Source organism: Acartia tonsa, chromosome 2 (assembly GCF_053477335.1).
Source record: "Acartia tonsa isolate MP-2025a chromosome 2, ASM5347733v1, whole genome shotgun sequence".
In the NCBI taxonomy this organism is placed as follows: Eukaryota; Metazoa; Arthropoda; class Copepoda; order Calanoida; family Acartiidae; genus Acartia; species Acartia tonsa.
The window spans coordinates 25,431,988-25,456,764 of NC_137261.1; the positions used below are offsets into that span (position 1 = coordinate 25,431,988).

Below are 24,777 nucleotides of genomic sequence, written 5' to 3' on the forward strand. Positions count from 1 at the left end.
TCTTTGCTTTTGGTAATCCTTGTTCACTTATAGTTTTGGTATTAACACTATATTTCATTCTATTTTCCTCATATTTAATCTGACCATAATATTTCATGTATTAATGTTCTTTTTATCTGCAGTTAATAGATTTCCAATGCAAATGCAAGCAACCTTTTCATATAAACTGACGGGAAATGCTTATATTAACATTAAATGTTATAGAGAAACATTTTTCTTCAATTTTTCGTACATTTATTTTCTTAAAAACAACGATAACAACATAGATAGCAAAGTATCTAAATCTTTAAAAAATTCCAGGAAAGTCAAACATACAAAATTCTAGACTAGTTCCTCTTTTTAAAAACACTTTTTAGCAAATAATTTTAATCGGTAACAATCCAGCGGGTTCGAAGCCATACTGAAAATTATATTCTGAAGTGGAGCCCTTGAAGTTTACAATAGAATTACATACACATGTATATTGTATATAGGTCTATATTAGTGAAACTATATTCTAAATTTCTCACTCTTGTATTTGGAGTGCCCTAATTTCTATAGAAATGCAAAGTATTATTGTATACATACAGGGTGGGCCACATAAATCCGGACTTATTTCACACGGCCATAGCACCAAAACTACTTGACCAATCAGGACGTTTGACCACACTATAAAAAGCTTGGGTCATTACCTTTTTGCCCATAAAATTTTTTGGAGAATGGAGGACGTGTACTCCGAGCTGGCAGCGCTTATGTTCAACATGGCAGATTCGAAATGAGCGCTAGTTTACCCTAGATTCTCAATATGGGCCCACTAAATCTGATCTCAGTCCATCTGTAGCTGAGATAGACTTATGAAACTAGCTGGATATACTGTTAGATACTTAAAGAAGACACTAGAAAAGACTAGAGCGCTCTATCCCATCTGGTTTGGCCGTAGTACTCCGGCAAAGTGAAACGTGGCAGATTTTAGGGTGTCAAAAATGTAAAAAATCTTGAAAATTTCTCGGTTCTCGACTACATGGGCCCATTTGGAACCTTAAAAATCGTATTAGACTATGTGTTACGATGATAACCATAGCTTAATCTTCATGCCATTTTCAAAATGGTATAAAACGTTATTCTAGCTTAATTGTGGCCAAAATGAGAGCCGCCGTGTCGAATGGTAGCTTGAAAGATGGGTATATCTGGATCCTGCGGTTACTCACGTCCCTAAGGAGATGTGGCCTCCCAGCAGCCCCGATCTTCATACAATTGACTTATGGGCCTGGAGCGCCATTAAAGCACGAACCAATAGACGCGCCTATACCACAAAGACCTCCCTCATTGCCACTATCAAGGAGAACTTCGCCATCTTGGACAGGGACATGGTGACCAGGGTCGGGGGGCGGTTTGGAGGGCGGGTAACGGCGGTGATGGAGACTGGCGGTGATTTTATTGAATAAGGGGGATGTGGAAAATAACCATTTGGGCAGGGGGGGGGGGTTTACTCGAGAACCCTTAGAGCTAGAGGGAGCTAATTTTGGATTTAAGCTTCTATGGGGCCAAAGTTACTTTTAAAATTATCGTCGACCCCCCACCCCCCCCCAAAAAAAATTTTTTTTTGGGGGGGGGGTAAAAATTTTTTTTATTGCATTTCTCGCCGAATTAGGCAATTTGGAATCATTTGAGACCATGTTATTTTTTTCAAAAATTTTTCGCCTTACAAGCAACCCTGCGGGGGGACTTAGTCATTTTTTTCAAATTCTCGTTTATGAAGGTATATCTTAAATACAGTATGCTACTCTCTTAGTTTTAAAGATAATTGGATGAAATCTTTTTGATTGTGTCACTAAGGGGGGGGGGGGGGAAGTTTGTACAGTTATAGGAAATGAAATTCAGTATAAAAGTTTGGGAGGGCCGTGTGGGCTTGTTTTTATAGTTATCAACCTAATTCTTTTTGTAGGCTCTCTTATATGATTGGATGTACACATAAAACTTTGAAAATTGAATTTCGGCACTTTCCTTCTTGGGGCTTGTGGAACACAAAAACCCCCCAAACGCTAAAAATATGAGTTCTGAGCTTATTTTTAAAGATATCAACCTGATTTTTTTAAATAATACTTTTTTAACATAACTGAATCAACGAATCATTACAGATTTCATTTTGGGACTTTCCTTCTAGGGGCTTGTGGAGCAAAAGACCCCCAAAAAATAAAAATATGCGTTCTGAGCTTATTTTTAAAGATATCAACCTGATTTTTTTTAAATAATACTTTTTAACATAACTGAATCAACGAACCTTTACAGATTTCATTTTGGGACTTTCCTTCTAGGGCCTTGTGGAGCAAAAGACCCCAAAAACACTAAAAATATGCGTTCTGAGTTTATTTTTAAAGATACCAACCTGATTTTTTTTAAATAATACATTTTTTAACATAACTGAATCAACGAACCATTGCAGATTTCATTTTGGGACTTTCCTTCTAGGGGCTTGTGGGGCAAAAGACCCCAAAAACACTAAAGATATGAGTTCTGATCTTATTTTTAAAGATATCAACATGATTTTTTTAAGGAAACTTTTTGAACATAACCAAACTAGGGAACAATTACATATTTTATTTTAGGACTTTCCTTCTAGGGGATTTTGGAGCAAAAGAACCACAAAACACTAAAAATATTAGTTCTGAGCTTTTTTTTAGAGACATCAACCTGATTTTTAAAAAATAATACTTCTTTAACATAACCAAACTAACAAACCATTACAGATTTCATTTTCGGACTTTCCTTCTAGGGTCTACTGGAGCAAAAGACCCCCAAAACACTAAAAATATTGGGACTTTCCTTCTAGGGGCTTGTGGAGCAAAAGAACCACAAAACACTAAAAATATTAGTTCTGACCTTATTTTTAAAGATATCAACCTGATTTTTTTAAGAACACTTTTTTAACATAATCGAACTTAGTAACTTTTACAGATTTCATTCGATTATGTTAAAAAAGTATTATTTAAAAAAAATCAGGTTGATATCTTTAAAAATAAGCTCAGAACTCATACTTTTAGTGTTTTTGGGGGTCTTTTGCTCCACAAATCACAAGAATAAAAGTCCCAAAATGAAATCTGTAATAGTTCGTTGGTTCGGTTATGTTAAAAAAGTATTATTTAAAAAAAATCTGGTTGATATCTTTAAAAATAAGCTCAGAACTCATATTTTTAGTGGTTTAAGGGTCGTTTGCTCCACAAGCCCCTAGAAGGATAGTCCCAAAATGAAATTTGTAATGGTTTGTTGATTCGGTTATGTTAAAAAAGTATTATTAAAAAAAATCAGGTTGATATCTTTAAAAATAAGCTTATAACTCTTATTTTTAGTGTATTGGGGGTCTTTTGCTCAACAAGCTCCTAAAAGGAAAGTCCCAAATGAAATCTGTAATGGTTCGTTGATTCGGTTATGTTAAAAAAGTATTATTTAAAAAAATCAGGTTGATATCTTTTAAAATAAGCTTAGAACTCATATTTTTAGTTTTTTGGGGGGATCTTTTGCTCCACAAGCCCCTAGAAGGAAAGTCCCAATATGAAATCTGTAATGGTTTGTTGATTCGATTATGTTAAAAAAGTATTATTTTTAAAAAATCAGGTTGATATCTTTAAAAATAAGCTCAGAACTCATATTTTTAGTGTTTGGGGGGTTTTGTGCTCCACAAGCCCCAAGAAGGAAAGTCCCAAAATGAAATCTGTAATGGTTCGTTGATTCAGTTATGTTAAAAAAGTATTATTTAAAAAAATCAGGTTGATATCTTTAAAAATAAGCTCAGAACTCATATTTTTAGCGTTTGGGGGGTTTTTGTGCTCCACAAGCCCTAAGAAGGAAAGTCCCAAAATGAATCTGTAATGGTTCGTTGATTCAGTTATGTTAAAAAAGTGTTATTTAAAAAAAATCAGGTTGATATCTTTAAAAATAAGCTCAGAACTCATATTTTTAGCGTTTGGGGGGTTTTTGTGCTCCACAAGCCCTAAGAAGGAAAGTGCCGAAATTCAATTTTCAAAGTTTTATGTGTACATCCAGTCGTATAAGAGAGCCTACAAAAAGAATTAGGTTGATAACTATAAAAATAAGCCCACACGGCCTTCCCAAACTTGGGTAAGGTTGATATCTTTTAAAATAAGCTCAGAACTCATATTTTTAGCGTTTGGGGGGTTTTTGTGCTCCACAAGCCCTAAGAAGGAAAGTGCCGAAATTCAATTTTCAAAGTTTTATGTGTACATCCAGTCGTATAAGAGAGCCTACAAAAAGAATTAGGTTGATAACTATAAAAATAAGCCCACACGGCCTTCCCAAACTTGGGTAAGGTTGATATCTTTAAAAATAAGCTCAGAACTCATATTTTTAGCGTTTGGGGGGTTTTTGTGCTCCACAAGCCCTAAGAAGGAAAGTGCCGAAATTCAATTTTCAAAGTTTTATGTGTACATCCAGTCGTATAAGAGAGCCTACAAAAAGAATTAGGTTGATAACTATAAAAATAAGCCCACACGGCCTTCCCAAACTTGGGGTGAGGGGGGGGGGGGGAAGTTTGTACAGTTATAGGAAATGAAATTCAGTATAAAAGTTTGGGAAGGCCGTGTGGGCTTATTTTTATAGTTATCAACCTAATTCTTTTTGTAGGCTCTCTTATACGACTGGATGTACACATAAAACTTTGAAAATTGAATTTCGGCACTTTCCCTCTAGGGGCTAGTGGAGCAAAAGACCCCCGCAAACACTAAAAATTTAAGTTCTGAGCTTATTTTTAGAGATATTGAGATTATTTTTTTTTCAGAAACCTTTTTTAACAAAACCAAACTAAGTAATCATTGGAGATTTCATTTTTGGACTTTCCTTCTAGGGGCTTGTGGAGCAACAGACCCCCAAAAACACTAAAAATATGCGTTCTGAGCTTATTTTTAAAGATATCAACCTGATTTTTTTTAAATAAAACTTTTTTAACATAACTAGATCAACGAACCATTACAGATTTCATTTTGGGACTTTCCTTCTAGGGGCTAGTGGAGCAAAAGACCCCCCCAAACACTAAAAATTTAAGTTCTGAGCTTATTTTTAGAGATATTGAGATGATTTTTTTGTCAGAAACCTTTTTTAACATAACCAAACTAAGTAATCATTTGAGATTTCATTTTGGGACTTTCCTTCTAGGGGCTTGTGGAGCAACAGACCCCCAAAAACACTAAAAATATGCGTTCTGAGCTTATTTTTAAAGATATCAACCTGATTCTTTTTAAATAATACTTTTTTAACATAACTGAATCAACGAACCATTACAGATTTCATTTTGGAACTTTCCTTCTAGGGGCTAGTGGAGCAAAAGACCCCCCCAAACACTAAAAATTTAAGTTCTGAGCTTATTTTTAGAGATATTGGGATGATTTTTTTTAGAAACCTTTTATTACATAACCAAACTAAGTAATCATTGCAGATTTCATTTTTGGACTTCCCTTCTTGGGGCTAGTGGAGCAAAAGACCCACAAACACTAAACATTTAGGTTCTGAGCTTATTTTTAGAGATATTAAGATGTTTTTTTTCAGAAAACTTTTTTAACACAACCAAACTAAGTAATCATTGCAGATTTCATTTTGGGACTTTCCTTCTAGGGGCTTGTGGAGCAACAGACCCCCAAAAACTCTAAAAATATGAGTTCTGAGCTTATTTTTAAAGATATCAACCTGATTTTTTTAAATAATACTTTTTTAACATAACCGAACTAAGAAAGCATTACAGATTTCATTTTCGGACTTTCTTTCTAGGGTCTAGTTGAGCAAAAGACCCCCAAAACACTAAAAATATGAGTTCTGACCTTATTTTTAAAGATATCAACCTGATTTTTTTTAAGAACACTTTTTTAACATGACCGAACTTGGTAACTTTTACAGATTTTTATTGTTTTAGGGTCTTTTGCTCCACTAGCTTATAGAAGGAAAGTCCCAAAATGAAATCTGTAAAAGTTACCAAGTTTGGTTATGTTAAAAAAGTGTTCTAAAAAAAAGGAAGTTGATATCTTTAAAAATAAGCTCAGAACTCATATTTTTAGTGTTTTGGGGGTCTTTTGCTCCACTAGCCCCTAGAAGGAAACTCCCAAAATGAAAGGGGGGGGGGGGGCGAAAGTGACACTTTTTGAAACCAAAATTAAAAGTTAAAGGAACTCAACTAAAAAAAAGAGTTACAGGTCTGACATTTTGCATGGCAGTTGCTTTATAGGGGTACAATATGGAACTGTGAAGAAACGGCGGAGCAACCGCCGAAAACCGCCGAGAAAAGGCAACAAAAATTACGGCGGGAAATGGCGGTTTTCGCGGTTGCGCCGCCGTTTCTTCACAGTTCCATATTGTACCCCTATAAAGCAACTGCCATGCAAAATCTCAGACCTGTAACCCTTTTTTTAGTTGAGTTCCTTTGTTGACTCTTAGTTTTGGTTTCAAAAAGTGTCACTTTCGCCCCCCGGCCCCCCCTTTGTAATGGTTCCTTAATTCGGTTATGTTAAAAAAGTTTTCTTTAAAAAATCAGATTGACATTTTTAAAAATAAGCTCAGAACTCATATTTTTAGTGTTTTTGGAGTATTTTGCTCCACTAGCTCCTAGAAGGAAAGTCCCAAAATGAAGTCCCAATAAAAAATCAGGTTGATATCTTTAAAAATAAGCTCAGAATGCATATTTTTAGTGTTTTTGGGGGTCTGTTGCTCCACAAGCCCCTAGAAGGAAAGTCCCAAAATGAAATCTGTAATGGTTCGTTGATTCAATTATGTTAAAAAGTATTATTTAAAAAAAATCAGGTTGATATCTTTAAAAATAAGCTCAGAACGATATTTTTGGTGTTTTTGGGGGTCTGTTGCTCCACAAGCCCCTAGAAGGAAAGTTCCAAAATGAAATCTGCAATGATTACTTAGTTTGGTTATGTTAAAAAAGGTTTCTGAAAAAAAATCATCTCAATATCTCTAAAAATAAGCTCAGAACTTAAAGGGGGGGGGCGAAAGTGACACTTTTTGAAACCAAAACTAAGAGTCAACAAAGGAACTCAACTAAAAAAAGGGTTACAGGTCTGAGATTTTGCATGGCAGTTGCTTTACAGGGGTACAATATGGAACTGTGAAGAAACGGCGGCGCAACCGCCGAAAACCGCCGTTTCCCGCCGTAATTTTTGTTGCCTTTTTTCGGCGGTTTTCGGCGGTTGCGCCGCCGTTTCTTCACAGTTCCATATTGTACCCCTATAAAGCAACTGCCATGCAAAATGTCAGACCTGTAACTCTTTTCTTAGTTGAGTTCCTTTGACTTTTAGTTTTGGTTTCAAAAAGTGTCACTTTCGCCCCCCCCCCTTTTTAGTGTTTGGGGGGGGGGGTCTTTTGCTCCACTAGCCCCTAGAAGGAAAGTCCCAAAATGAAATCTGTATTGGTTCGTTGATCTAGTTATGTTAAAAAAGTTTTATTTAAAAAAAATCAGGTTGATATCTTTAAAAAAAAGCTCAGATCGCATATTTTTAGTGTTTTTGGGGGTCTGTTGCTCCACAAGCCCCTAGAAGGAAAGTCCCAAAATGAAATCTCCAATGATTACTTAGTTTGGTTTTGTTAAAAAAGGTTTCTGAGAAAAAATCATCTCAATATCTCTAAAAATAAGCTCAGAACTTAAATTTTTAGTGTTTGGGGGGGTCTTTTGCTCCACTAGCCCCTAGAGGGAAAGTCCCAAAATTCAATTTTCAAAGTTTTATGTGTAGATCCAGTCATATAAGAGAGCTCACAAAAAGAATTAGGTTGATAACTCTAAAAACAAACCCACACGGCCCTCCCAAACTTTAGTACTGAATTTCATTTCCTATAACTGTACAAACTCCCCCCCCCTTACCCCAACTATTGGTATCTTTAAAAAAAACCGCGGCGTTTATGAAGGTATATCTTAAATACAGTATGCTACTCTCTTAGTTTTAGAGATAATTGGATGAAATCTTTTGGGCTGGGTCACTAATTACCCCAACTATTGGTATCTTTTAAAAAAACGGCGGCGGGACCGCCGCTCCCGCCGCCTTTTCCGCCGCCACCAAAAATTTTATTTTATTATATTTCTCGCCGAATTAGGCAATTTGGAATCATTTGAGTTCATGTTATTTTTTTCAAAAATTTTCCCCCCCGCAGGGTTGCTTGTTAGGGGAAAAATTTTTGAAAAAATAACATGGTCTCAAATGATTCCAAATTGCCTAATTCGGCGAGAAATGCAATAAAAAAATTCTTTTTTGGTGGCGGCGGAAAACGGCGGCGGACGGCGGCAGCGGCGGTCCCGCCGCCGTTTTTTTTAAAGATACCAAAACTTGGGGTAATTAGTGACACAATCAAAAAGATTTCATCCAATTATCTTTAAAACTAAGAGAGTAGCATACTGTATTTAAGATATACCTTCATAAACGAGAATTTGAAAAAAATGACTAAGTCCCCCCGCAGGGTTGCTTGTAAGGCGAAAAATTTTTGAAAAAAATAACATGGTCTCAAATGATTCCAAATTCTGAAAAAAAAATAATCTCAATATCTCTAAAAATAAGCTCAGAACTTAAATTTTTAGTGTTTGGGGGGGTCTTTTGCTCCACTAGCCCCTAGAGGGAAAGTCCCAAAATTCAATTTTCAAAGTTTTATGTGTAGATCCAGTCATATAAGAGAGCTCACAAAAAGAATTAGGTTGATAACTCTAAAAACAAACCCACACGGCCCTCCCAAACTTTAGTACTGAATTTTATTTCCTATAACTGTACAAACTTCCCCCCCCCCCCTCACCCCAAGTTTGGGAAGGCCGTGTGGGCTTATTTTTATAGTTATCAACCTAATTCTTTTTGTAGGCTCTCTTATACGACTGGATGTACACATAAAACTTTGAAAATTGAATTTCGGCACTTTCCTTCTTAGGGCTTGTGGAGCACAAAAACCCCCCAAACGCTAAAAATATGAGTTCTGAGCTTATTTTTAAAGATATCAACCTTACCCAAGTTTGGGAAGGCCGTGTGGGCTTATTTTTATAGTTATCAACCTAATTCTTTTTGTAGGCTCTCTTATACGACTGGATGTACACATAAAACTTTGAAAATTGAATTTCGGCACTTTCCTTCTTAGGGCTTGTGGAGCACAAAAACCCCCCAAACGCTAAAAATATGAGTTCTGAGCTTATTTTTAAAGATATCAACCTGATTTTTTTTAAATAATACTTTTTTAACATAACTGAATCAACGAACCATTACAGATTCATTTTGGGACTTTCCTTCTTAGGGCTTGTGGAGCACAAAAACCCCCCAAACGCTAAAAATATGAGTTCTGAGCTTATTTTTAAAGATATCAACCTGATTTTTTTAAATAATACTTTTTAACATAACTGAATCAAAACTTGGGGTAATTAGTGACACAATCAAAAAGATTTCATCCAATTATCTTTAAAACTAAGAGAGTAGCATACAGTATTTAAGATATACCTTCATAAACGAGAATTTGAAAAAAATGACTAAGTCCCCCCCGCAGGGTTGCTTGTTAGGGGAAAAATTTTTGAAAAAATAACTTGGTCTCAAATGATTCCAAATTGCCTAATTCGGCGAGAAATGCAATAAAAAATTTCTTTTTTGGTGGCGGCGGAAAACGGCGGGAGCGGCGGTCCCGCCGCCGTTTTTTTTTAAGATACCAAAACTTGGGGTAATTAGTGACACAATCAAAAAGATTTCATCCAATTATCTTTAAAACTAAGAGAGTAGCATACTGTATTTAAGATATACCTTCATAAACGAGAATTTGAAAAAAATGACTAAGTCCCCCCGCAGGGTTGCTTGTAAGGCGAAAAATTTTTGAAAAAAATAACATGGTCTCAAATGATTCCAAATTGCCTAATTCGGCGAGAAATGCAATAAAAAAAATTTTTACCCCCCCCCCCCAAAAAAAAAATTTTTTTGGGGGGGGGGTGGGGGGTCGACGATAATTTTAAAAGTAACTTTGGCCCCATAGAAGCTTAAATCCAAAATTAGCTCCCTCTAGCTCTAAGGGTTCTCGAGTAAACCCCCCCCCCCTGCCCAAATGGTTATTTTCCACATCCCCCTTTAATAGTCATATACCTAGTTTACTTCCCAGTTTTTAAAATTCAATAAAATCTTTAAAATTGACGATTTTATGTTCATTTGTTTAAAAATAAGAAAAAGTCCTGATTTATCTGGCCCACCCTGTATATGTTTTGGAACCTCTGATATTGACCTCAATTGAATTTTAAAATCTGACCCTAAATAATTTTAGAGCTACTTGTTTTAATTTTCAAAACAGTATCTTGTCATTTAGACCTCAAAAGTTTCAACATACTTTTAATTTAAATGCTAAAGCTTAATTTGATTAATTGCTTTAATATAATATAGGCTTAGAATTTGAATAGTGTTTGTTACCTATACTTATAATTAGGTTGATATTTTCTTATATGGCCTAATTGCTAGGCACCCTAATATATGTATGATATATATGCATCTTGTTTCCCAACTTTATTCCCTATCATGATGTACTTGTAATTAATCTGCATATACTGGTAAATAATCTTAATATTTCAAGGCTGATTTTCTGCTACATTACATTACTTCGTACTTTTTTTCAATTTTGAATAATTCCGTTATGATTTACAAGTTATTTGATATTTAGAAATCAAATTAAAATAATCATATGAGATTTTAGAATTGAATAATGAGTCTCATATTTAGTAAGGGGGGGGGGGGGGGTTTAATGCAACCATCTCGTAATCAATGTATAAATGGCACTTAGAATTCGAATTTCGATATAAAATTTTGCATGAGTAATCTTTGTTAGTTCTATTTTCCCTAAATCAAACAAAAAGTTGGAAAAGTAACGGCTAACGGCCGGCAGCTCAGCCGCTTAGTAATTTTTTGGCTTTTTTCTATGGAAATAAATCACGAATCCTCTCTCCACATAATGCTCTTTTCCGATCCAAAAAGTTTTTAAACGATTCTAGCCGGTAGTTGCTGGTACTAGAAATCTAAAAAAATATTTTTTGTATCATTTCACATGATTTAAAGCAGAAATATGTTTTAAAATGTTGATTTCTACGTAATTTTTGACAGATTTGCCCTAAAAATAGCCAAAGAACGGCTAAACGGCTGAGCCGTTAGCTGTTACTTTTTCAAGTTTTTGTTCGATTTAGGGAAAATAGACCTACCAAGGATTACTCATGCAAAATGTCAGATCGAAATTCGAATTCTAAGTGCCATTTATACATTGATTACGAGATGGTTGCATTAAACCTTCCCCCCCCCCTTTTATTTAATCATTCATCTAATGTTTTTCAAATAATTTTATTTTAATGCCAAAGGAGTCAAGGGAAGGGAAGTTGATATTAGAACAGATCTATAGTATAGATGTATATACAGACAACTACCTCCCTTCCTTTTTCAATGACACTTTTCGTCTGCTTTTAAATTATTTTCTGATACTTGGCTGTGTTAATAGTAAGGTTGCACAAGGTTGATACGTTGGGGAGATACAGTTATTTAACCCTTTCTCCCTCTAGTTTTTTACTCTAATGATATTGGAAACCAACTGGAATCAATCCAAACCCACATAGACAAAAAATGAATTTAAAATTAAATAATAATTGTATTTAAAACAAGACATTAATTTTAAAATGATGTATAGTTTACATACCTTAAAACCCCATTGTTAATATTTTTTCAAAGATTTTTTTTGAGGAGCATAGTCTGCGAGGTTTCTACGCATTTTAAAAAAGAGTTCCTTGAAACCAAACATTAAACACTAAGGGGGTCATTTTGCGTATTTTACGTAAAGTTGTGTGTTACCGTTTAGTCAAATGCGCTTATTAAGTCAAACTGTTCTGAATTATGATTCATAGAAAAAAGGACCCACATTGTTAGAATAGGTAATATCGAACCACGTAATCCCAAGACTGTAAGTACTTAAACTACCACCACCTACCCACTCAACTTTTAAATTAAATCTGCATCCATTCTTCTGCATAATTATTGTGTCTTACATAATATATACAATACTTTGCATCTTCTTTATTTGATGCAGTTGTAATAGTGTACTATTCTTATTCCTTAAGTTTGTATAAAAACTGTGGCTATTCATTAATTTAATAACTTGATTAAGACTATTCATTCATCAACTGATGCATAAGTTCAACTTTTAAAACTTTACCTTGGTCCCGTGAAGAAAAAGTCAAATATAATCACAGTACAGCCTTAAGCCAGGATTGACTGAAAAATGTTTGTAATTAGTCTGTATTTATGCTTTTAAGAGTTTAGCTTTTGTGTTTCATAATGCATAAAAAGAATTGTCTTCTTTGTTAAAACTTTTTTTTCACTGCCTAACTCTGCATAACTTGCATATTGAATCATCTTTTATTAAAAAATATAAATAAAATATTGATTTATAATTTAAACTAAAAGATGTCATAGTTTTTGCTGTTGCCAAAATCTATTTGCTCTTTCACTTAGAAGCATAACCATGATTAATCCTAAGACTTGGATATCAAAATAAGGAAACATATAACCATCCTAGTACCCATGTGAAACATCCCTAAAATAAAGAAATCAATCGGTTAAGTAGTTATCAAAATCTGAATATATAGACAAAAAACATTACTACTATGTAATAGGATTAGACTTACTATAAATTAAAAACAAAACTTTATATAATTTTTTTGATGTTTGTCTAATTTATGTAGCTACAAGGGCCAACTCAAGATTCATGTTATTTATTAGGTCAATTTTGACTTAGTCTGTTTTATTACAAGAGACTTTTGTTTCAAAAGTAAAAATTTAGCTTATTTAAACTGTTAAGCTATCAGACTTTACATATCCTGTCTTAGGATACAGACACTGTCATAATAGGACTGATTATTAATCTATCCACCTGGAGTATGACTTTGATAACTTGTAAATATTAGGAAGAAAAGACTTAATATTAACTATTATTTTCTTGATTAGATTAAAAAAAGCTTTGTATAAAGAAGAAGTTTTAGTATTCCAACAATATGATTCTAATGTTAACTTCCTTCCCTCAATTAAACCAACTCACACACACACACACACACAAAACCCACACACAAAGTGACCTTGATATGTTGTATAGAAGAATTAGGCAATAAATCTCTTCACCAACCCCCCGTACATAGAACCCCTGTTGCCCTGGTAGTACCTACCCCTATTGTGTGTATCTGACTGCTGGTGTTGCATACAAATTAAGAAATGCATAGATACTACTACTACAACTACAACTATTACTATACTGCTGCTGGCTTCTTACAACATAATAAACACTTTAAGAATATCATTAATTGATCTAAAACTTTTTATCACTCTTCAGCATATGTAGGGGCGGGTATAAACAAAAGGGGGTCATTTTTCGTAAAGCTGGTTTTAGTCATGCTTTTGCTTATGAAGTCAAACTGTTCTTAATTATGACCATTTCATCTTAATACATTTGTTAATAATTATGAACAGTTTGACTTAATAAGAGCATTTGACTAAACGCTAACACATAACTTTACGCAAAATACGCAAAAAATTACCCTCTTTATTTTTTTTTTATGTTTGAAACATTTTTGAAAATTGTTTTCTTAAAATGTTTTCGTGCTTTGGTATTCTTTAAAGCTGTAATTGTATTTACAATTACTATATTATATAATTCAACCCCCTAAGATTTGATACAATGTATTGAAACTAAAAAATTCAAATATTTGAACACTTTGACAGTATATAAAGTAACTAAATAACTGACCTTGCACAGTGTCTACTTAAATATTCACTTTTCTAACAAATTATCTTGAAAATTTATTCAATTTTGTAAAAATATTCAGGAATGTTGCACTTGAAAATTGCTTTTTGTCAAGATACAACATATTGCAATGTTGCTGGACATTAGGGATATTTTCAAACAGAGACAGTCATTCAGAAAACTTAATTTGAATCAGTGTATGTTTCTTAAGGAATTCTACTTATCTTCATGTCAATACAATCTTAAAACAATACAAACTAAAACAGAACTGAGAAAACATTTTTTTCCAACTGAAAATCTAACTTTGGAACTCTCTTCCGACAGAAGTGAAAATGTGTGACAGTGCAGGGAGTAAGGGAGGGGACAATGGGCAATTAATTCAATTTAAGATTTTTCACTGAAAAGCGATGAAAACCAGATTTATCCAAAAAATTTGACCAAAATTGTAAAGGGATCATGGTAATAGAATTTAGAACAAAATTAGTTCTAAGAAAAAATCATTTACTTCAAAATTAAATTACCAATACATCACAATGTAGTAAATATAATGTAATTAATCACTAGAAAAATCGTGCTTAGAACATTGTCAACCCTTCTCATATATTTTTAACTGCCACCTAAATTCAAGGGGTTCTTAGATTGTTTAATACATAAATATCACAGTAGAGTTTCTATACATGAAATAACATTTTCTTGGGAAAAAATATTTTTTTAAACCAGCCATCTAAACAAATTTTTCTGTCTGCTATATTCAAAACTAACTCAGCTAGTTAGCAGGGCATTGATGCGCTAGTACCCAAAGTCAGTCAGAAACTGCTGAATTCGTGCACATTCCCTTTAAGCCAGTACCCAAAGTCTTAGACTCTTAAAAATTAAATATTTGAGCCATTGTCCCCTCCCTTACTCCCTGTTGACAGTGTAAAAAATCTTAAGAAAAATTTTAAACATTATATTTAAATAATGCATGAATCCAGTGAAAATGTCACTTTTAAAATTTATGAAGTGTGTTAATAGACAACAGATTTCAGAGACTATATGAGATTCCTTTAATGAACATCTTGGTCTGCATGGAATTATATCGATCAATCAAAAAAAAACTACCTATCTTGTTCTGTTGATTTTACTCTTTAAAGATAATATTTTCGATTGAATTGCGCAAAATATATTTCTTTTCTTTTTATAATAATACATTAGGTAGTCCAAAATAGTATGTCAAAATTCTATTTTTGTTTACTTTAAGTATATAGCCCGATTAGGTTATGGAGGTGTTTCAAAATCTTTTAAATGCAGGATTCCCTTATTAATTTTTTGTTCGAGCAAAAGTTTAGTTTCCTTTTCAAATAAAGATTTTAAAGGGGGGGGGGGGGGGCGAAAGTGACACTTTTTGAAACCAAAACTAAAAGTCAAAGGAACTCAACTAAAAAAAGAGTTACAGGCCTGACATTTTGCATGGCAGTTGCTTTATAGGGGTACAATATGGAACTGTGAAGAAACGGCGTCGCAACCGCCGAAAACCGCCGTGAAAAGGCAAAAAAAAATTTCGGCGGGAAACGGCGGTTTTCGGCGGTTGCGCCGCCGTTTCTTCACAGTTCCATATTTTACCCCTATAAAGCAACTGCCATGCAAAATCTCAAACCTGTAACTCTTTTTTTTAGTTGAGTTCCTTTGTTGACTTTTAGATTTGGTTTCAAAAAGTGTCACTTTCGCCCCCCCCCCCCCTTTGTACTTAATGATGCCATTATTCTAAGTTGGCCCAGTTTTAATCATTGTTTGTCATTTGTTATTCCCTTGGCATTCTTTGGTATAATTCCTCAATTATTTAGTAGACATTAAAAGTAAGAGGGGGAGGAATTCATTGGCCCACTACAAGCACAACTCTTTACCATAACCAGTAAAGAATTAAAAACAAAGGTCGTTCAACCAAGAGGTTGATTGTTTGAAATAGTTGAAATCATCTATGCCTCCCCTCCCCCATTTATAATCCCTCCAATATATCTCGAATGTTGGAATGTTAGGGGTATGATATATAATATGAAACGACCCCTCAAAGTCTAAAAAATGAAAAAAGTGGTACAGGAAATAACTTAAGGGTCCACCACCTGCACAATCAATTCTTTCAAGAATATTCCCTCAGGCTTGTTCTTACCCTGCGGGGCTACCCTGTCCTGTACCCAGCTTAACCTAGACAAATACAACAAAGCCAGACCCTTGCCCCTTGTTTTACAATTTACCTTTTTAAAAATGATTAATTGGGGATCTGTATGGTCCACTGGATGCCTAAAGGGATCCTTCCCACTCTACCTCACTATGTATACAAATAGAACTCAAAAATAATAAACAAAATGCATTTTAGTCTTCATCTAAATCACTCAAACACACAAAATGTTTAAAACCATTCGTATTTTATCTATTTTCTGGATAGGTTACTCTATATCTCATTTTGTCCGTCCATAAGTCCTTTAGTCTCAACGTAAGTATGGTTCAGTAAAATTAAGCATATATTTTCGTGTGTGCTTACTCTCCTCCGACTGTTTTTTATCGCATCGTAATATAGACAGCTTTCCGCGGGTATCAGTTTTGTAACCCCGAGGGGCCGAAGGCCTGAGCAGAGATTAATCGGTTTCGAAGCCATACAGGAAAATTATTTAAACCTAGTTAAATAAAGTTGTATAAAAATTTTGTAGCAATTATCTTTGGGAGTCTGTCAGTCCGTATTTTTTTTATATATATTTTTATATACATATTTGACATTGTTTTTTAATGAAAATTTCAACAATGAATATTTAGGTTGTCTGTTTTATATCCTCGTATTCTGGTGACCTTATACCTACGGATGCAGTGACCAAGCTAAGACAGAGACATCAAGCAGCGGTCAGAGTGGCAGAAGAGCACAGGGGCAACACTGTTCAGGTAACAAAAAGGGGGAGGGGATGAGATGCACGGCGAGGAAGGTGAAGCTTTAATCGAGCTGAAGATGTTTTTGGCAGCTATACATCACTGGATAGAATTATTATGTGTAAAATAATTTTTGAAAAAGGGATTGCCATATTTAGGTCAGGTTTAGACTTCTAGCTGATTTTTAGTAGCTACTCTATAATTAATTGATGGCCGGTTAATCGATGTAGATCCCCCATGATGATACACACAATTATCCTTTCTGTAGAATACAATCATTGGTCGAAACGTTTGGACACTCAATTTAATGAACCAACCAATGAAATTCAGTGAAAATATCCAAAGTTGTTAAGCCAACTAATAAGAAACCGTCAATATGAAAGTTTAGGGACTAGTGTAATGCCTCCCCCCCCCCCCTTTGCTTTATTTGTAAAAGTATATAAAAGAAATAATTTGTAGAACTATGTTATAAGTTAAGAAGAAGATAAGTGGGCTAAGACATAATGTTTACACTCATGCAACCATTATTCTTAAATGCAATCCTCCCTTAGTTTTTTACTTTTGAAGTAAATCATTTGAAGTGATGTATTTGATCGATTATATTAAAAAAAAACATGAGCCTAGATATTTGTACATTTTTAGCAAGGATGACAACATCCATAAGTAGCAAAAAATGTTGGATGGATAAACGGAAAAGTGAGTTGTAATAAAAAAGACTGAGATTATTTGATATATCATATCAAAATAATCAAGAAAACTTTGAACATAAGTCTTTTGAAATGTGACCAACAGACCATGTTGAAGGGTAGTTGCACGAAATTCATTTAAACTGAATTTAGTGAACTGCATATGTTTTCCTGTTCAATGGTTTAAACTTCATTTTTTGAGAATATATTTGAAAGAATTTCAATTTTCTACCAGGTAGTTCTAAAATATCAAGACTTAAATCGTGACTTTTATCTACACAAATTAGACATTTTTGGACGAAACTCCCGGTAAAAGTTTATTTTTATTTCAAATATCTTCATGGCTAACCTTTATATATATCTCATATTCTACAAAAACATTACCAGGTTCACTTCTACAAGTATCCAAAACTCGTTAAATGCGTGTCGTGCAACTATCCCTTTAGACTTGTAAAACAAGTATCTATGTTTTAAATTTCAGTAGTATTTGTTAATTCCAAATAGTTTTGCAACTACCAAATGTTAACATTTTGTTTTGTTTTCATATTATATATATTTACAAAAATATTATGTAATGTATGGGGATAATAAAATGCTTAATTACATAATAAATGTTATAAGAAGCTAAGAATTAATTACACAAATAAAGACGCAATATAATATAGTATAATATTACATAAGGAATCTTTAAAAAACAATTACACATTACATTGTATGTCTGAAGTATGAGAAGTAAATAAGGAGGAAAAAAAACATGATCAAATAAATAACAGAGCTAGATCTTTGAATCATTTTAGTGGTGAGCCAGATCGGGGTGTGCCGAATTTCAGCCAATCACAGCGCGGCATTTCATAAAATGCTGTGCCCCTATTGGTGGAAAGTTGGCTTACCCCGATCTGGCTCACCACCAAAATGATTTAAAGATCCAGCTCAGAATGGAGAATTTCAAAAGTTAAGTAAAATTCTAACTAGAAGAATTACACCAACTCTTATACATGAACAAATCATTTGTAAAAATAAATCGAACTCTTAGATTAAAGCAAAGCTGTTCTACATTTGTGGTCCTATCACCTTATTGTTTTAATAATTTGCGTGATGACTCCTGTAATAATTAGGAATAATTTACCGATAGTTCATATGTTTTACAAGATGATTTTATAGCCTGTTTGAAAACGTTTTTTTATTATTTAATGATACTATTCACTTGAATTGTTTGGATTTGGTTCATAGGAAGATGCGGCAAAATTTTTAAATCGTAGCAACTTTATAAGCAATTTTTAAATTTAAACAAAATTTAGTTTAGACCTCTAAATATGAATTTTATTTCTCTATATTAATTACTGTTCGTTTGTCTTACATTATAATATATATACTTTGTAATACTTTTTTATCTTTTTTTTTAGGAGAACCCATTAGTATGTGATTACACAAAGATGCATCTGCTGTCACCTATTATTCCACAACTTTGCAGGAACATTCACAATATCTTAAAATTAGATACATCCAGTACAAATGTTTAGATAACAAGAACGATTACATTCTAAAGTAGCGAAGCTATTTAATTTTAAAATTAATCAATTTTGAAGTAGACAAACTTAGAAGAGTGTAAGTGCGCACTAGGAGGGAGGAAACAGTGAGCTGTTTATTAAACTAGTCCACAAAGTCTCATAATAACGTCTTATTCGTTGGCTTAACAAGCGTAGGGACTTTTATTGAATTTTGATTGGTTGGTTTAATTAGTTGATTGTCCAAACGTTTCAACCTCTAATTGTAATCTACAGAAGGGGTAATTTTGTTTATCAGCATGGGGGATGTACATCAATTTATCGGCCATTGTCCTATACCTTTTTCCTTTTTATTTTTAGTAGCGAAGCTACTCTATAATTTGAAATGTCCGTCTGTCCGTATGTCCGTAAGTCCGTATGTCCGTATGTCTTAGTTTGGGGGAAACGTGATTTTCTCGGCTCCTATAAAAGATAAAAGGCTGAAATTTTGTGACAACAATCCCATTATAAAGGAGCACAATTAACTATGAAACATCAATGGCGATAGAACCCTTTTTAGCAGGTTTTAGGCTATTTTTGTATTTTTCACATTTTTTCTCCATATCTTTGGTGTTTATGGTCCGATTTCTAAATTTTTTTCAGTTACAGTATTTGAATTTAGTTTCTTGTCGTTTCAAGAAAACAACTATGCGATCAGACTGACTTTAAGCAGGTTTTAGGCTATTTTTGTATTTTCACATTTTTCTTCATAACTTTGGTGTTTATGGTCTAATTTTTAAAATTTTTGTAGTTAAAAATATCAAATTAAATTTCTTGTTGTTTTGAGCATCCATTGTGTAATTTACTTTGACCGTCAGTCTGTTAGTCATAGTACTGAAATATAAATATTAAGAAATAAAACAAATGTTAAAAAGGTTTTGTGATTTTTTACCTAATATACATGTTTTTGACAACTAATCTTTAAATTCTTATAAATATTTTTTGTGCTTTGCTACTTATGGATGTTGTCATCCTTGTTTCATTCTTAACAGCCCTTGATAATAAATGTAATAAGAATAGATGTATAACCCAGACAACTACCTGGCCTTGTCTTAGGGACCTTTTTCGTCTGCTAGCAAAATACTTTCGCTCATTTGTAGCGACTTGGCTGTGTTAATATTTACGATGCTTTTGGCTAATTTTCAAAGACCCAAATTCCACGGGATGGGGGACAAACAGTTGTTTAATCCCTTCCCCCCTCTATCGTTTTACTCTAATCCATGCTACGTCTCTGTGCAATATTATGTACTTAAGGACCTTTAACAATAGACATATCATAATAAGATTTTCTTTCTAGTTAATTTACGTATGTATGTATTCATTTTTACATATAATAAGTCTATAAAATCTTATTTTCATCCTGCGCAAATTTATCTAAAATATGTAAAAAGCAAATAATTATTTTCTATTTTGCATCAATTATCATTCGTTCGAAGAGAAATTATCTAAATGTATTTCCAATTTAAGACCGATTATTGCATTTTATTGTTATATGTACTAGCTTTTTGTTTTGTTTGTTAACGTCTAGTCTAGTCTTTTAGATTTCAGTAAAAAAAACATGGCATATTTGAAAATAATCAAAACATACGATTCTTTTATAGCTTGGAATAAGTATTTAAATATCATTTTTGCAGTTAAAATACCGCAATCGGGTGAACATTCTATCCTTTTATTAACATCAAATGATTTCAAAAGTCAACAATCAATTACTAATTTTGTGTTAAGTGATAATTAGTGAGGCTCGCTAAGATTTTATGTGAAAAATCCGCCAAAATTGCATAAAAATCTACAAAAATTAAATAGAATCATAAAAGGGTTTATAACATGAGATTTTGTTTAATTTTTGTAGATTTTTAATGCGATTTTGGAGGATATTTCACAAAAATTTTTAGCGAGCCTCACTAATTTTGCTGAGACAAAAAAAGTTTTTTAAAAATCCACCTCTGTTTAAGAAATATATTACAAGGTGTATATTACCCCGTCCCGTTTTAGAAAAAAAAAATTAAAAATTTTTGCCCCCAGCTATAATATGGTTGACTTATGCAAAATAATGACCCATGCAAAATATTTTTTTCTGTAATGCAAAAATTGCGATGGTACAAGCACTGCAAATTAGACTGGCCCAAAAAAACATGAATTTTTAAATCTTTACCATATCAATTTGCGGATGTCTTGAAGTTGTTACTGGCTCAAATGTAGACCTTTTTGTGAAAACTAGACCTCTCTACAATGAAAATTGATATCGAAATTTCAATCTTAAGCTTTTTATCAAAAACTTCATATTTTCATGATTTTAACAAGAAATAATTAAAGAACTGCCAACTTAAAATAATGTAACAAGAGTTCAAATATGAAGCAATTATAAAAAGTAGGCAGAACCGCCATTCCTGCCGAATAATTCCGAAAAACGTCTAAAAACATTGTTTTATTTAATTTGATGATTTGTGTAAGAAATTGAACTAAAACAGTAGATATTAGTTTTATGAGAAGAGAAATGATGAAAAACTCAAAAAAATATACGTTTTAAAGACATAAAAGAGGAAAAAGTGTTTTTAATAAATTTCATGGCTCAACAGACATTGTCGCCAATAAAGAGACAATTTACTTACATAAAAAATTTAATGAAGGTAAAAAAATATTTAATATCACTGTGGGCTAGAATTGAATCAAGACAAAAGTAAGTGCCGAGCCCTGGGACCTATGTATGGTGAAAATAGACATAAAACCATGATGATTCCAGGTAAAACCAAAATATTTCAGCGGGGTCTTTTTGTTTTATTTCAATTTTAAGTTCTGGAAAAAAATAGAAAAAAATATGAAAATCTTTAATAAAAAACAAACAAAAACTGTTTTTAAAAATTTTTTTTCACTAAAAGATACAAACAACTTGTATACATACTATAAGCTTTAAAAAAATCAAAATTTTCAAATTTAGGACTGCCTTTCCAAGGTTAGAAGAAAAATCCTAACAACGAATTCTAACATATTTCTGATCAACATAGCAATAAAACGTCTTTTGCTAAATCTTTAACATCAAAATTAAATAGCACTTACTAAAGACTTTTTTTCATTTAAATTTATACTTTTTACATTATTTAACTTTTAAGATTGTGTTTTTTTTAAAGAAAGGTTGCGTGATTTTTTTCTTATAATTAATTTATCTTAATATGCTGCATTATAAGTGACTGACATTGTATGCTGTGATGGCTTAGAAAACTCAATACCAGTTTTGTTAGCCCAGGCCATCGGCCCCTCGGGGCCTACAAAACTAGTTTTAATCTTTTTATTTTTATTTTACTATCTGCTAAAAGCTGTCTATAATCCCATACAATAAATAACTATTAAACATACCAGTTAAAGTGAAACAGGGATCTTAAGGGATAAGACAAAGGATGATAAATTGATTACTCCTTCTGTAGATTAATATTATTGGTTAAAAAGTTTGGACTTTGCATGTTTGAACCATCAAATCATTAATCAATTCATAAATTATCAAAAGGATAAGAAAATGTGTTTATAAAACTTTGGATATGATTTACAATTCTATGTCCAGTTCACTCCCTCCCTCCTTCGTTAAACATATATACACTTATATATAGACAGAAAGACATCCTGTTACTTTTTGTCTAGAGTTTTAGGATCTTTTGTTCTATCATACAAATTATTTAAATATCCTGTTTTGAAAAGCAGAATGCCGTTTTAAAATTTATTTTGCTAATTATAAGAGGGAGGGGACATTGGGATGTAAATCACACCAGTACCCACGTCAGCTCAAAAAAATTGTGTACTTTTACTAAAATTAATGGAATGGTTTCAAACTAATATTTTACAAACATATAATCAAACAATAATTTTACATAAGAAATGGTTAGTTTCCTTGTCATAATTTGTGGAAATCTACATGTATCACTTTATTGTCCTTTGTCTTATCCCTTAAGATCCCTGAAAGAAAGAACCAAGGATGACAACATCAATAACATGGATGAGGTGGGAATATGGACAAGCAGTTTAAAAAAAAAAAATTTTAAATCCTGAAACCTTTCTTGCGTATTTTATAATTTTAATATTTATAGACCTTGACTGATATACAAAGTAAATTGTTTAGGGAATCTTCACAAAAAATGCAGCCGTCTGTCTTGAATAGCTGCTATACAAATTAAATTTCCCCTGAAAACAGACAAAAACAAAACTATTCAAAAGTACCCATAGTTGTTAAGTCAAAGAATAAGAAATGTCTTTATAAAGTTTGGAGACTAGTGTATTAAACAGTCAATTGTCCTCTCTATTTCTGGGACACATTCCATATAAGTTTCATTTAAAAAAAACCTAGAATAAACAAAACAAAATATTTTTACTAAAATATAAGCCAACGAATAATAAATTATTATTATAGAACTTTTTAGACTAGTGTTATAAACAGTCCAAAGCCCCCTACCTCCCAATGTATGATAAATAATTGATTTTATACATGATAAATACATGCAAATCGGCAAGAAGGGAGGAAAAATGTGACTGTTTATTTGTTTGTGTAGCCATTGTTTCTTAGTGTTTGGACCTAAGTAGTAATGAAGAAGGATGAAACACTTTTGTTTAGCCACTAGGGCTATTAAGCTCCACGCTCAAGTATATTATACCTTGACCCGCTATCACAAGTGAGCTACTATTTATTACCTCACCCTCGCCGAGTATGGCATGTGACTATAAATTATACTGGTACCAAAAGTTTTTATAGACACGTTATCTAATTAGTTAACTGGTCTTTTATCAAATCTTAATTGGATGGTTCAAAACTTTTCCTATTTCTAAGAATCTTTACAGTTCTTATGTCCCCTTCTTCCCTGTTGTTTTGTTGTTTACAATTACATTATACTGATAAATAAATCCTTCAATTTATGAAATGGTATATTTAATATGGATCAAGGGGACATTGGAATGTAAAATTTGCTGGTACCCAAAGTTCTTTATAAATATTTTCTCATTCATTGGTTCAAAAACTTTGGGAACTTTATTTTTCATCTTGATTGTTTGGTTTATACTATTAGTCTTGGTATTGATTAATGATTTGATGGTTCAAACATGCAAAGTCCAAACTTTTTAACCAATAATATTAATCTACAGAAGGAGTAATCAATTTATCATCCTTTGTCTTATCCCTTAAGATCCCTGTTTCACTTTAACTGGTATGTTTAATAGTTATTTATTGTATGGGATTATAGACAGCTTTTAGCAGATAGTAAAATAAAAATAAAAAGATTAAAACTAGTTTTGTAGGCCCCGAGGGGCCGATGGCCTGGGCTAACAAAACTGGTATTGAGTTTTCTAAGCCATCACAGCATACAATGTCAGTCACTTATAATGCAGCATATTAAGATAAATTAATTATAAGAAAAAAATCACGCAACCTTTCTTTAAAAAAAACACAATCTTAAAAGTTAAATAATGTAAAAAGTATAAATTTAAATGAAAAAAAGTCTTTAGTAAGTGCTATTTAATTTTGATGTTAAAGATTTAGCAAAAGACGTTTTATTGCTATGTTGATCAGAAATATGTTAGAATTCGTTGTTAGGATTTTTCTTCTAACCTTGGAAAGGCAGTCCTAAATTTGAAAATTTTGATTTTTTTAAAGCTTATAGTATGTATATAAGTTGTTTGTATCTTTTAGTGAAAAAAAATTTTAAAAAACAGTTTTTGTTTGTTTTTTATTAAAGATTTTCATATTTTTTTCAATTTTTTTTTCAGAACTTAAAATTGAAATAAAACAAAAAGACCCCGCTGAAATATTTTGGTTTTACCTGGAATCATCATGGTTTTATGTCTATTTTCACCATACATAGGTCCCAGGGCTCGGCACTTACTTTTGTCTTGATTCATTTCTAGCCCACAGTGATATACTTATTCTCATATTC

At 32.7% G+C, this 24,777-nt stretch overlaps 1 protein-coding gene across 1 annotated transcript in view; it reads left to right on the forward strand.

Moving 5' to 3' along the window:
* oaf (BRICHOS-like domain-containing protein out at first) overlaps nt 1-24,777 on the forward strand; it is a 44,200-nt gene that overhangs the window by 3,991 nt on the left and 15,432 nt on the right. Inside the window, exons 5-6 of the mRNA XM_080149934.1 lie at nt 16,534-16,656; nt 18,731-18,795. Coding sequence (XP_080006060.1) covers nt 16,534-16,656; nt 18,731-18,795 — 188 coding nt within the window. The remainder of the gene's footprint in view (nt 1-16,533; nt 16,657-18,730; nt 18,796-24,777) is intronic.